Genomic DNA, 14,571 nt, shown 5'->3' with positions numbered 1-14,571 from the left:
GTAAGATAGTGAAAGATGTACCCATAGGCCCCCGCCTGGATTCCTCGCCTTTTCACGTAAATGGCCTCCTTGACTCCGCACTCAAACCAGCGTTCCTCCCTGTCCAGGATGTGTACATCCTCATCATTGAAAGAGTGTGCACTGGCCTGTACGTGTAAATAGACCGCAGAGTCTTGGTTTGATGAGGTAGCTCTTCTGTGTTGTGCCATCTGCTTTGGCAGAGGTTGTTTGGTTTCTCCAATAGATAAATCCTGGCAATCCTCTTGGCACTTAACAGCGTACACTATCTTACTCTGTTTGTGTCGGGGGACCCGATTCTTGGAGTGGGCTAATTTTTGGTGCAGCGTGTTTTGGGGTTTAAAAGCCACAGAGATGCAGTGTTTATAAAAAAATGTGTCTCAACTCTTCCAATACTACAGACACGTACGTGATCACTACGGGTTTTCGGCTAGGTGGCAAATTGGTCACATGCTGCCAAAGCCACCCTTGTCATTTTACAGCACTTGTACCTAGACTGACCTGGTTTAACCTAATGTTGATACCTACTTTCTTATGGCCTCTTTGTCTGACTGATGATGTTAGGGTAGGGTAAAGCCATAAATCCAGGTAACTGGAAGTTATTCTGAGTATGTTGAATTTGTTTCACAGCACAGAGCCCAGATGTTTATGGCTGTCCTTATATGTCTCACACTGTACTGAAATTGGCAAAAATTCAGCTACAGGACGCTAGCGAGACAGATCTCAGTGAACATAGAGCTAAAGGATAAAATTATTAGAATGAAAAGTCTATGTTTTATTTTAGTTTTCACAAATTCAGCATCAGTAATGTCTTGAAGTATGCTGATTGGTTGGTCAAGGATTTAGGAATAGAAGGAAACATGCTTTTTCTGCCCTTCTGGACTGGACTATCTCAAGAGCGCAGCCTGTGATCAGAAACTGAGACAGAGTTCTCTTATGTAGAAAAAATCTGCTGGCATTTGAAAGAGTGTCTGTGTGCAGAGGTGGTAATCATTGTCAGGTGACCTACATACTGATCTGCTGCACACAGTTAATGATTGAACCGCTGCTCAGTGTCTGTCTGAGGGGTTCAGAGGTTTTTGGAGGGGGGTATGTGAGGTTGGACTTGGGTGAAACTGAACTCTTTGGGTTTTCATTCAGTTAGCAGGCACCATGGCTCGGCTGGTGGAGTGTGTCCCCAACTTCTCCGAGGGCCGAAACAAAGAGGTGAGAGGAGGACTTTTCTGCCTAATTAACATTTAAACAGTTTAAAGTAAATAAGTAAAGGTGTGTGAGTATTATCAGCAAAATGTGATTCAAGTATAAATGTGCTCATTGTGAATTGAAATGCTGTTTGACTTTAGTTTTAAAGTTACAACTGCAAGTGTTTGTATTTGCTGCTTTGATCTGTGTGTTTGATTTAATAGTTTATATATCTTTGACATTGAGATGATTTTAAAAAATCTGAAAAAACTTTAGGCTCTTTTGGCAGTTTGAGATCATGAGAGAGAGAGAATCGGATGATTCCCTGTGAACAGCACTTGGTGACAGTGGGGAGGAAGAACTTCATCTTACAGGAAGTAGCCTCCCTCAGAGGAACAGCCATCTGAGGAGAAAGGAAAAGAGAAAAGAAGAGCATAGCAAGATCCTAGACTTCATTCTTCATTTGCCTTTGAATTTAAAATAAAAATATTGACAGATTTCTGGATCTTTACTGAACAGGAAGTGCATAAAATGCTAGAATATAACTTAAACTGTCAAAAACTGCGGTTCAGTAAAAAGTGACCAAGATATGATTTAGAGTAATGAGATATGTCATTAAACATTAAACAGCTAATCTTTTTATCTTTAAACAAACAAATATCTTTAAACTGCTCTGAAAACAGTTTAAATGTCTCAACATGAAATCTGCAGGAGACTGATGTGTTTAACGTGTGAGTGAGGTGCTCTTGAGTTCAGATTATCTGTTGAAACATTCGTTAAACAGACATTAAAGATTCACTCCAGAGTAAAGCTGTGTACTGACCTTTGCCCTCTGTTCCCACAAGAGGAAAACAGTTCCACGGAAGTGGGAACATTAAATAATCAGCTGATTTTCTGTTTAACCACAGAAGCTGCTTGTTTTTTGACAAACTACACTGTTCTCATATTCCAGCAGCACTGGTTTGTAAAAAATCAGCTGCCAATCAAACCAGAGTACAGTCCAAATTGGACACTCACTGAAAGCATCTGATGCTTTATGATACCAAAAATACAAAACAGGTGAAGCTGAAACCCAACTTTATGAAAGAGAAAGGACGTATGTCGTTTTCAAACTGCAGCAACTGGTGTCCTCATAACAATGTAAATAAATAAATAAATAAATAAATAGAGCCGATGCAGTACATTGAGAAACATGTTCCTAATTTAAGACTTTGATACTTGTTGCTAACACAAATTCTCAATTTTTTGATGTTATCTTTGTTCTATTTCCAGTTTAATGCGGGTTTTAAATCATTTCAAATTGTTTCCATTTTATTTCAATGACAGCTGAGTGTAAATTTCTACAATTATAGAATCAATTCTGCATAAAATTCTGGTCATTCACTTCATTGTGATGCTCATTAGAGCCATTATTACAGTCTAAACTCTGGCCACCGCAGTATCCTTACTCGCAATCCAAAGTGTTCTTGCTCTTTATCAACACAATATTTCCTTTGAGCTTGACTAACTAAAGCAGGTGAGCCACATTATTACAACTTCTCTATGAACTGTTTAGGTGATCGATGCCATCTCAGCAGCCATCTCCAGCACACCCGGCTGCAGCCTGCTGGACGTCGACCCTGGAGCCTCCACTAACCGCACCGTCTACACCTTTGTGGGCTCTCCTGAGGCAGTGGTGGAGGGGGCGCTGAACGCCGCCCGCCAGGCCTTCAGCCTTATTGACATGAGAAAACATTCAGGTGTGTCTGAGCCCAGCAGCTCATCTCAGGGAGCTGCTTCCTAACATCAAGGCATTAACATGTTTCCTGTCCAGGTGAACATCCTCGGACCGGGGCCATGGACGTTTGTCCCTTCATCCCCGTCCAGAACGTCAGCATGGACAACTGCGTGCAGTGTGCCAACGTGTTTGGACAGAAACTGGCAGAGATGCTGCATGTGCCCGGTGAGGCTCATTAAAAAAAACAGCTTCAGCTTTACTGCAGTCAAACATGCAAGAAAACAAGAATGAGAAACAGAATAAAATTATAAAACTAAATGCCAATGTAAAATTTAAAAAAAATAGTCCATTTTTATTGTTTATTAGGAAAACTAAAAAAAAACAAAAAACAGCGATACCTGGATAAGACAGACGAGACATAAAGCACAAAAAGCAAGTAACACAGACAGACTTATGACAACCTGCAATGTTTCACAGTTGTGAGGTTTTTGTTGTTAAGCCTTTTTCTCCACCCAGTGGTTTTCTAATGATGGCAACAATGTCTCCTTGTTTTGTGGAAGGTGCTGATCAGTGCCCAGAATTTTTGTGTGAGTTAGGTAAATGACAGAGGTGCTACTTAATTCAGAATTTCATATTGTAAGTAAATAAGTCTGGAATTTAATAAGTCTTTTGTAGCTGAGGAAATCAGACTGAAGTGGAAGGTTTTGGTTTGTTATTCAGGACTATAAGAGCTGTACGGAGACCGATTGCACAGATGCTAGTGTTGTATCAGTGGTGAGAGACCAAGTACATGAAAAAAAAATCACCTGTCGTATTCAAATGAAGCCAAAGAGTCAGAAGTTGATTTATTTATTGTTTCTTAACTGAGTCAAAAGTCTTATCTTATCTTGACTTCTGAGATGAAAATAAAACACTTTATGTTAGAGCCCAATAATAACATAATCCTGGGCCAATAATGTGGCAATAAAAGAGTGGGAACTACGTATTACTATTTAATTTTAATGTACATACAAGATAATAAACAAAGTAATTTTTAGTTGACCACTATTGGCCGAAATGTATAGCATAGAATAATGATGCCTGTGAGGGTAAAGCTGTTAGTAACAGTACAGTAATATTTTTCTAAGAATAAGAGAAGCTGTGAGCAATAAAATAGTAATTTCTGTGCAGAATTATGGGAATACATTTATAATAACAGTGATGTGGTAGTAATGGCATGATAATAAGATAATAATGCACGTTGGTGTTTTCATATATTAGGATAATATTACAATATTTATATGTGAAATGAATTTTCCATATACCTTAAAAAGGGTCCTTTGTTTGAATGTAATAATATTCAAATATTTTATATTTGATGCTGTGGTGTACTTGTGTGGTAGTTTTTATATAATAACTATAAATCAGTGCAACTAAATATAAGACTACCATTTCTACTATGCTGCATGCAAAAGCTAAAAGCCAATGAAACAAGCTATTACTAGTTATTATATTGTAATTGCATAGTGGTATACGGTATTATGGAACTATTGTCCCTTTATGCCACACTCCACACTATTACCATGTTCTTACTGAGTTGTCAATAAATTGCTGCCAAAGTCAGAGAGCAACTTTGTCACTACAAATGCAAACATTTGGACGTCAGCTCCAGTGCATGCTGAGCCCAGAACAAAACTCCAGAAGTGCAAATGAGTGGGTGGCACTGTATTCCTGGTCATTCTTTTAAGAGCTGTTAAAACAGACTGGTCAATTTTGAATGAGAACACTAAAGTAAGGGGGATGGGGGAGCACCGAACTGGAAGGTTAATGAGGTAAAATGATTTGGGGGGTTTTTCCTGACTGCTCTGATTTTTAAAAACCACAAAATGTTTTTACATTAGAACCAAAAGGGAGGCTTCACCCTCTCAGCAATAAACCCGAGATTCAAGTCTCAGCTTACTATACACTGTTTTTGGTTTAAATTCAAATTAAGAAGTAAATAAGGTTCTTTTTCCACAGTGTATCTTTATGGAGAAGCAGCTCGAACAGAGACCAGGAGAAGCCTCCCATCTGTGCGAACAGGAGAGTACGAAGCTTTGCCTGAAAAGGTGAGGACTCATCAAATCATTATCTCCTTTCTTCTTCGCTCATTTAGTGTTGTGTGGTTCTAACTTCTGAGAATGATTTCTTAAAAAAAAAAAAAGGTTTCTTTGTAACAGCAGGGTCAGTGATTGATTTTTATTTTTAACTTGAAATATGGTTAACCACAAGAAAATTGTCTCTATTTCCAATTACAATGTTTTTCTCCCTCCAGTTGAAACGTGATGAATGGGCCCCTGACTTTGGCCCCGCCGACTTTGTACCATCTTGGGGTGCAACAGTAACTGGTGCTCGTAAGTTCCTCATTGCCTATAATGTGAACCTGATCAGCACTAAAGAACAGGCTCATCGCATAGCACTGGACATCCGGGAGCAGGGTCGAGGGAAGGACCAGGTGCGTCCTGGGAATCTGGGTTATTTATTTAGCTTTTCATGCTGTGGGTGTTGCTCGCTGTCATGACATGATTAAAATGTCCTTTTAGGATTTCTTTCTTCCTGTTTTGTTGATGAATTTTTCAGATTTTTCTTTTTTAAATCAATTTTTTTCTAATATTTTCCACTTTTTGGAGAATTTGTTGAAATTTCCGATTATTTTTGAATTTCTTATGTTTGTTTGAAAGGTTTACTTAATTAAATAGGACTTGATATAAAACTAAGTATTAAAATCTTTTCTTCTTCTTCTCTGTGTTCATAAGCCTGGGCAGCTGAAGAAGGTGCAGGGGATTGGTTGGTACCTGGATGAGGCTAACCTTGCTCAGGTTTCCACCAACATTCTGGACTATGAGGTGACGCCCCTCCATGCTGTGTATGAGGAGATCTGCAGAGATGCGGAGGTTAGAGCTGTGTACTTTGTGTCGTTTCTGGGATGCTTAGAACTCAAATTACACTGCTGGAAATAGTTTATTTTGATGCACATGCTGGTTTTTTTGCAAATTAGCATTATAATACTCATTTTCATTTTTCCTGTAGTATATAAAAATTGATGTATCTCAAAAATAAAATTATGAAGACACTCAAAATAAATTTCCTGTTGTTGGAAACTTTTTTGTACAACTTTTTTTTATTTACAGTTTTGAGGGATAAACCTCTTAAAACCACTTAAGCCCCACGCCCCCGGTACCGGGGGCAAAAAGGAGGACATCTCGTTTAATCAGTTATAACACAGGATGAGAAATATAAGTCCAGACATGTGTGGTATCCACAGAAACCTCAGAATCTCAGCTAAAATGTCATATAAACCATTTCTACAACCACCAAACACATTGAAAACAAGCCATGATTAAACAAGCAGTTACGTAAATGCACAGAAGACCGCTAAACAAACAAAACTGAACCGGAAATTCTCCAGACTTCATGTAACCGGCTAAAGATAGGCTGGATAGCTTCCAGAGCTATCACTGACTCCACACACCAAGTTTCACCACGATCAGACCAAAATTCACTGAATGAGCCGCAAAAGAAGACCACTAAAACACAGAGTGGTGCAAATGCGCTAAGACAGAGATTGGCTTACCATCCCGATTTCCTCCGTTATTTTCGCTGGTAGCCGGTAGCCACGTGATTACCAGTAGTTACCATGCCTACCTAGCCGCATCAGAGCCGTTTTCTGTCAACAACCTCCATTTTAGACCCACCTACAGACACGTGACTGGACAGACGCCACATGCAGCAAATTTGGGCCCACGTCTGATTGGTTGAAGTGACGTGAACGTGGCATCGTTACTTTGATTCTATTGTCTAAAACAATTAAAAAGAGGTGTCAATCATGCAAATTGACCAAAAGAAACCAAAGTTACAGCCCCTCGGAGTTTAAAGGGCCAGAGACCATTTAAACGCTTCATGCGCACTGCAGAAAAGGGCCATTACCATGTAAATGTGTGGTTAATTCTTCAAAAATATATTTTAAAAAAGAGCATTTTTAGGCCTGATAATAAAATTTATTAATTTCTGCTCTTTAATACCTAAAAAAATTCAACTGGCATGGTGTCCAATTATGTGCCAAATTTGGTCATTTTTGTACTACGTCTGGATATTGATGTATTGACAGGGCAGTAATTTTTCACTGTTTCACTTTAGAAACATAAATCTTTGCACAGATGATGTTTATATGTTGGTTACTGAAATCCTGGAACCAAATGTGATCTGAGGCATATTTTTAAAAGGGTTATATGCTAAAAATTTAAAAAAAAAAAAATTAGGCGAGGATAAAATATACTTACTTTTCCTGTGTTCCAGTCTCAGGAACTTTGACACAGTAATATCTGCTTCAATATTTACACCTCTGGTGAGTGTTAGCTTTATTTTGATACCGAGATTGTAAGGACAGAGTTTGTAATTGGAGAGAAATAATCAATTAAATTTGGGCATTACATTTTCGAGCAGGAAGTTCAGAAACCCCCCTTGGTGCTTAAGAGGTTAAATTTCTCTAACTATAAATATATGTAAAAAAAAAACTAAAAACGATTTTAATTTCTTTTGTGGTTTATTGCACTTTTTTGCAATTTTTGTGGTTACTATGGACTTAATGCATACATATTATTAAAATTTGAGCTATAACTGTTGTATTAACGTATAGCAACTTGAAATGCTCCCAAAAAGGGAACTACAGCATGTAAAAATATAAATATAAGCTCTGGCAGACTATGGTAGGTCTTAAAGGGTTAAGTAAAGACCAACAAATCCTTAGACTGTTGCTGACTTAATTTTTTCTTTTATTGAAATTGTCTTTTAGGACCTAAACTTGCCTGTGGTCGGCTCTCAGATTGTCGGCCTGATCCCTCTGAAGGCTCTGCTGGACTCTGCTGACTTTTACATCCAGAGAGAACGACTCTTCATTATCAAAGAGGAGCACAAAGTCCGACTGGTCAGCAGATGACTCTTTTTTTTGTTTTTTTTTAAGATATTTTAATAAATTATAGGCTCTGATTGTTTGTTTGTTTGTTGTCAGGTGATCAGTAAACTTGGCCTCGACTCCCTCGGTCTGTTTAATCCAAAGGAGAGAATCATAGAGTGAGTATTTACAAACTGTGATGTAGTCAGCTGATTCATTATATACTTTATATCCCGAAAAATATATAAGAACATCGAAGAACATTCAGCCCTTATAATGACAGGATTACATTTTATCTGTGAGTAATAAATAAACAGAAAGCAGAAGGACATTATAAATCCTTTTAAAGTCTCTAGAACATTTGTGGAGTGGATTGAGAAAACTGCCAAACCCACCTAATAATCATTGAGGGTTAGTAGGTTGTCTCTGGTACCAGATTTTACATCATGTTTCTGAACTTCTGAACCCTAGCACACCAGTCGGATGCTTCTTTTCCACTGAGATGATGCCAGCATCTGTTGTATTTTGGTGTCTTTTAAGGACCATATTTCAACAAATGTGAGAACCATTTCTTATACAGTGTTAAGGTGGGACATGTCTTAAAAAGAATCATGGCAGACAGAATCTGTTGGTTGAATCAGTTATTTTTTTTTATAGTAGTCCCTCCAGTAGTTACTGATATCAGTGGTTCCATATCAATCATATTTGTATCAGTGATATCTGATATCTTGTATCAATGTCAGTTTGTTCTGCAATGACAATATCAAAAACCGTACGTTTCTCACTAGCAGTGCCGTCACTAGAAAAGAGGTCAAACATGTTATGATTTTCATGAAGGTCCTGTTGGGGGATTTAGAGTTTCTCTATTCAGGTGCTCAGAAATTCCACTTTGTAGATGGAGCAGTTCATCTGTCTTCATCTGAGGCAAAAAAATAAATAAAAAAAATTGAAACATGCCAATGAGAGCCCGATCCGTATGGTCCATAGTCCCAGATCTGTGAGGCTGTGGTTCACCTAATTTGAGGCCAAGCGTCCAAAACATTAGTTTGCTTGGCGCTTTTCAGCGCTGTTAATTCAATCTTGAAGGCCTGCTTACAAAAAATGAAAAAAAAGAGAGCTGATTATTAGCTCATCAAAACACACTGACAGGTTTTCTCTAAGTGCACTGTTACAATTTTAAAGGGCCCAATTCTAGACATGTCCATGTTTACTAAAACTCCCTCTAATAAAATAAGAAAACAACCCAAATCTAACTGACAGAATCCACCCATCACTCAAACAACAACCCCAAGGATCTTAAACACACAAAAATTTTGCTTATTAATCTATCAATATGTTATGGAGATTAAAACTTCAGGGCCACAAAAGTTTTGCCCTACTCTTGGTTTAATTAATACTTACATAGTCTGAAATCAGACTTAAAATCACTCCCTCTGTTCATTCTTCCCCACATCATATCTCAGTGGTTGGCCTCAGATTCCACAGCGTCCTGAGAGTCCGAGGTCAACTGACATAATTTCACCTGCTAAATACACACAAAAAATCTTGTTAAAAGCCACACAGTTATGTTCCCCTTTTAGCACTTTAACATACATAGATTTAGCATAAGATATAAACCCGTTATAACAATGTGTCATCACTAAATTATAAATTTCTTGTCCAAATCTGCCCTTCTGAACAGACCTGACCACCTTAATTTATTATCCTGTTACTTTGCTATTATATCTTTCACCAAGTAATCCTCCTCAGTCTCTGCTATGTTTCCTTCATTGAAAGCCTCAGACACACAGCCACACAGGAAGCTTCTTTCTCACCACTCATTTCAGCTAATTTGCATACTGAGTCATATCTCAAGAAGTTACCATGACAAGAGAAAGGCATATTTAAATCTTACCACATTATTAAATTATTTTATTCCTTCCTAGAAAAATCACTTGTTTTGCTCAATCGACACAAGAGCATTTCCAATTCACTATTTTAAAACTACTTCAAGCTCTTAATCACTTTTTCATTTTCACCAACGTCACTCTCTTGTCATGGAGCTTTTCTGAGTTATTCCTCAACTTCAGAGTTTAAGTGTGTTAAATTCACACTATTTTAACACTAATAAACAGACTCACATGCTCAACATGCTGTCTAATCTTCATGAGCTCTCTCGTAGTTGTAAGGTTAATGCATTTTCTGTTTGTGTGTGTGATTTTGTATGTTTCTTTTTGCAGTGTTTTCCCACTTAAGCAGTCAGTTTTCTCTTCCCCAAGTTTACTAACCCAAATTTTGATGTCCCACCTTAAATAACAGCATTCCTTGTCTTCAGCCAATTCAACCAGAAACTCGGCCTGAACGTTTCCAGTGATGTTTACCTATAAGTTTCTTCCGACCGCTGCATGTGGAAAATTGATCCAGGTCTGCTTTACACCTAAAAATAACAAAACTGAGACATTTTCATTATTATCATGAGTGCTTAAATGACCCACTTCTCTCTCTCCGGCCAGAAATACCAATTTATTTCATGTATTCACCTTGATAAATGTAAGCGTGTTCTTCCTTGCGTTCATGTTATGTGGTCATGTTAATGGAGTGTAAGCTGCTTCTTCATTGCATATGTATTTTATAATCAGGTTTAACTCATGCCTCTTTGCACTGAGCTGTGGATTCAAACTATCTCAATTCTGCTTCTCCCCAAAAGTAATTTCACATGTAACCCTTTGTATATGTGTGTTTTGTATAACCTCATTGTTGTGAGGTTACATGTGAGCCACGTTTAAAATGGTCACGCCCGGGGGCCCCGCCCCTGTCGGTCAAATGGTGCAAGAAAAGTGGTGCTTGACCACTAGCTATTAACGAGCGTCCCCAGTGCTCGCAGTTGCCAGCTGAATTAACCCTCTCGCCCAAGGACAATGTTCCGCGTCCGGAACAGAGTGGAGGCATAACCCTCAGAACATTTTGCACCCCTAGGAAGTCCAAATTCCCTTCCTAAGTACTTTAAATAATTCTGGAAGCATCACTGTGGACTATAACCGCCAGTTTATTATCTGATGCCCGGGTCCCACCCTATAATCAATGTGGGAATAAAATTCCCTGACCAAATGTCCTAATCTAATCTCTTTTCTTGGCTGACTTAACACACACATAACACACCAACTTCAAACATACATCACAACAACTTTCAACTTCACCCTAAAATTAATCACAATAAATTTTATCAAATATCCCCAAACTTTACCTGTATTTATTTCTAATTACCCAAAGGTATCATGGACATGTCACCTGAGATCTACTTAATAGATTTTATAATTTAGTTTAATTTCCACTACTGAGCCACTTTAATGGTAATAATCATCAATTCAGTGGACAACTAATTTAGAATTCATCCAATGTGCACAATTTTCAACAGGCTTGCGCTTACCTATACTCTTTTGTATAGGTATGAGGTGGTCTGTTGTCCACCTCATATCAGATCGTACCTTAAGGTCCAAATTAGTCCCCTCAGCCGCAAAAGAATCCGGGTCACTGGCACCAAGTATTAAATTCCGGTTCTTTTGGATTCTTTAGGGCCAAGAAAGACATGGCTCAAAAGTGGTCCTTTTACTTTAAAAATTATCTTTATTTTACATATCCAGGATAATGAGACCTGAACACAAAACACACAACCCCAGGTCTGAAGCACAAACGGCAGCCTAGGTATTTATATACTTGCTCTCTACGTCACACCACACTTTAAGTTTCGATCAAACAGCCTAGTTGGTTTCACTTTCTACTGCAATTACAATGCTTCTGCAAAAGCATGCAGTTTCGTGTCAGCACTTTTGGCACAGAGTGTACTCAGAGTTAGGCCTTTCTTATATAAAGCAATATAATTAGCATATAAACATTTAAGATTATAAATTTAAACCTTAACAACATCCAGCATCAATCCTGTGACAAACCCAGAATATTTTAAAATAAAACAAAAGCTATATATAACATTATTTGTCAGTATTATATAGTAGATGATAAATGATGATGATATCTTGTTAAAAGTAGGTGTGGTGTGTATCACCTGTGCAGGTACATGGTGAAGTCACAGGAGGATGGACAGCTGGTGTCTTTGTCTCTGCGGCAGTTTGTTCAGAGCGTTGGTGCTCGGACAGCAGCTCCCGGAGGAGGATCAGTTTCTGCAGCAGTTGGTGCAATGGTACGAGCTTTTAGGTTCATAACAAAATGATACAATTTTACTTTTAGTTACTTATTTTATTTCGTATCCCTCTTGTAGGGGGCCGCACTGGGTGCCATGGTTGGTCAGATGACGTATGGGAAGAGGCAGTTTGAGAATCTGGACAGTGTGATGAGGAGGCTGATTCCTCCATTTTATCAGGCCATGAATGAATTGCTGGACATGGTGGATGCCGACTCCTCCGCCTTCAACAGCTACATGGTGAGGAGGAAGGTCCAACAGCTGCAGAGCCTCAGAAACATCTGCAGGCACCCGGAACCATTTCCACTCTTTACTTCTTTCACTGTAACCAGAGTGTGATTATGTTTTGTCTTCATGTCAGATTTGAGTTGATCATATTCGTCTCATGTTGTAGGCAGCACTGAAAATGCCAAAGAAAACTGCAGAGGAAATGAAAAGGTGAATACTCAAGACTTTAAGACCACCAATTACTGCTAATGACTGAATGCCGTCAGGTTACATTTTTTAAACGTCTTTAAAATGTCCTTGTAACTTTCAGAACCACGTTTCCACCTGTGATCATTTTTTTAAATAATCAAATATTCACTTTGTTCTTTTTACAGCTGAAAAGGTCAAAACTAATTTCATTTCTGTCAGCTGCAGAAACACTTCCTGTTTATTTGTTTGTTGTTCTCATCAGGAGAGAAGCTGCGATGCAGGAAGGACTGAAGCAAGCTGTTGCCATCCCATTGGCTCTTGCTGAGAGGATCAGCATCCTTTGGCCATCTCTTAAAGAAATGGTTGTCTACGGAAATTTTAGCTGCAAGTCTGATGCTCAGGTGTGAAAAAACACTCATTTCTACTTGTTCTGCTCAGATTCTCTGAAGGTTATAAAGTGCACCTTCAGCATCATGGTGATATAAACTGAGAGGAACTTTGTCTTTTATTAGTGGTGTGTTAAAACATGAATGCATATTAAATCTTTTAGTCTTTACTCCCACTTTTCTGTCAAACATCGCCTGCAACAGCAAAGCTGTAAATAAGCCCACCTGTCATGTTTTATTTCTGGTCTCAGGTAGCAGCTAAAGCTTTAGAAACAGCTGTTTTTGGAGCATACTACAATGTCACGATCAACCTCAAAGACATCACAGATGAAGCCTTCAGAGCAGCAGTAAGTGTGTCCATGAGGTTCTTCAATGTTGCTGTTGATATGCTCTGCTTGTGAATAACTCGTTTTTTTTGTTTCTGCTGCAGACCCAGAAGAGAGCGTCAGAACTGCTGCATGAAGCCAAAGACAGCAGTGCTGCCATCCTCCATGCTGCAGAGAAAAGAAACTGAATAGACTGAAGAAATAAATAAAGCTGCACAAGGAAGATAATCTGACATTAATGTGACTTTAAACACTGAAGAGCTGGATACAATGAATGTATTACAAGGGAAAATCTTCAGAATAAAGAGGTTACTTGAAATGGTAAAAGTTTTTAATTTTTGGTCATTTCTTTACGTTCATATTCACAGAGCAGAATCACAATAACATTTTATTGTAAGATGATTTTCTGTCGGGACAGATTATGTTGCAGTGGACGAACATGGTACTAGAAATACTGGTAAAAATTTTATCGTATGCGATGGCAGACCGTGGAGATGTGGGGAAAGAGGACCCAAACGCCGGCAGGGCTCTAGACTAACTTTTTGCCATGGGCGTACCGGTACGCCTAACTTTTTAAAGTTAGGCGTACTGGCACAAAAGTTAGGCGCACACAAATTTTATAATAATTTATATAATATAATGTGTTTTTCTGGATACACTGTGCTTTTTCAGCATTCAAAGATTGATGACACCGTGTCAGAGCACTGGCTATGAATTTCAGAAGGATCAGGCCTTAACAGAAAAGTTAGCAATAGTTCTTTTCCTATTACAGCTACATCCACTTCTGTCGTGCCTAGGCTGCTCACTAGGGCTGGGTATCATCACTGATTTCTATAATCCATTCGATTCCAGTTTTCAAAGTCCCAATTCGATTCAACTTAGCCTCAGACAGTCAGAAATATTATAATTCTGATCATTTATCAGTACTGACTTCATCAGAATTGTGAACATCACAGCAGATGCCTTTGTGTGAAAGTAACTGAGAATAAAACACAGAAAAACATGAAGGAGATTTTCCTGGTCTGGCTTTTTATAGCAGATAACCTTAAAAATATTCTACAATGTTCTGCATATAAAGTTTAAATTTCTTCAGTATTGAACAACAGAAAAAATAGGCTTTCTTGTCCGAGGTCATTTAAGTGAAAAAAAGAAAAAGAAAAGAAAAAGCCAGCAGCCGACAGCGCTGTAAACAACGGTAGACTGGTGGGTAATAAGCAAATGAATAATACAGAAAACAGAGATTGGAGACTGTTCTTGAAGTACAGAGAGAGATAGAGAGAGAGCTAGCTGTGCATGGAATAATAGTCATGGAAGCAAAACGGCAAAATTCATGACGACATTGATCAAATGTGAAGCGCAGTTTGCTGCTTCTTTTGCTGCTGGCTCGGTGAATTTTGGTTGGAGAGAGACAAAACCTGCAGCTCAGAATCAGCGCGGACCGG

General features: G+C 38.4%; 1 protein-coding gene and 1 long non-coding RNA gene across 3 annotated transcripts in view; one reads left to right on the top strand and one right to left on the bottom strand.

The window, feature by feature from the left end:
* LOC145424396 (uncharacterized) overlaps positions 1–14,571 on the bottom strand; it is a 223,292-nt gene that overhangs the window by 62,938 nt on the left and 145,783 nt on the right. The window lies entirely within an intron of this gene.
* Positions 976–13,456, top strand: ftcd (formimidoyltransferase cyclodeaminase). 2 transcript variants are annotated; one of them, XM_026159651.2, is made up of 14 exons: positions 976–1,224; positions 2,756–2,939; positions 3,014–3,142; positions 4,916–5,004; positions 5,211–5,390; positions 5,692–5,829; positions 7,728–7,859; positions 7,944–8,005; positions 11,874–12,000; positions 12,079–12,240; positions 12,395–12,438; positions 12,680–12,818; positions 13,055–13,150; positions 13,234–13,456. In XM_026159651.2, the coding sequence occupies exons 1-14, from the start codon at positions 1,171–1,173 to the stop codon at positions 13,315–13,317; spliced, it is 1,620 nt and encodes a 539-aa protein (XP_026015436.1). In that variant the 5' UTR covers positions 976–1,170; the 3' UTR covers positions 13,318–13,456. The 2 variants fall into 2 exon arrangements, with proteins under 2 accessions (XP_026015436.1, XP_080154095.1); XM_080297969.1 differs by lacking the exons at positions 12,680–12,818; positions 13,055–13,150; positions 13,234–13,456 and having other exon boundaries at positions 992–1,224; positions 12,362–12,438.

The sequence above is a fragment of the Astatotilapia calliptera genome, chromosome 23 (assembly GCF_964374335.1).
Source record: "Astatotilapia calliptera chromosome 23, fAstCal68.1, whole genome shotgun sequence".
Classification (NCBI taxonomy): domain Eukaryota; kingdom Metazoa; phylum Chordata; class Actinopteri; order Cichliformes; family Cichlidae; genus Astatotilapia; species Astatotilapia calliptera.
The sequence above is the reverse complement of the archived record's forward strand: the minus strand, read 5'-3'. Positions and strand labels throughout refer to the sequence as shown.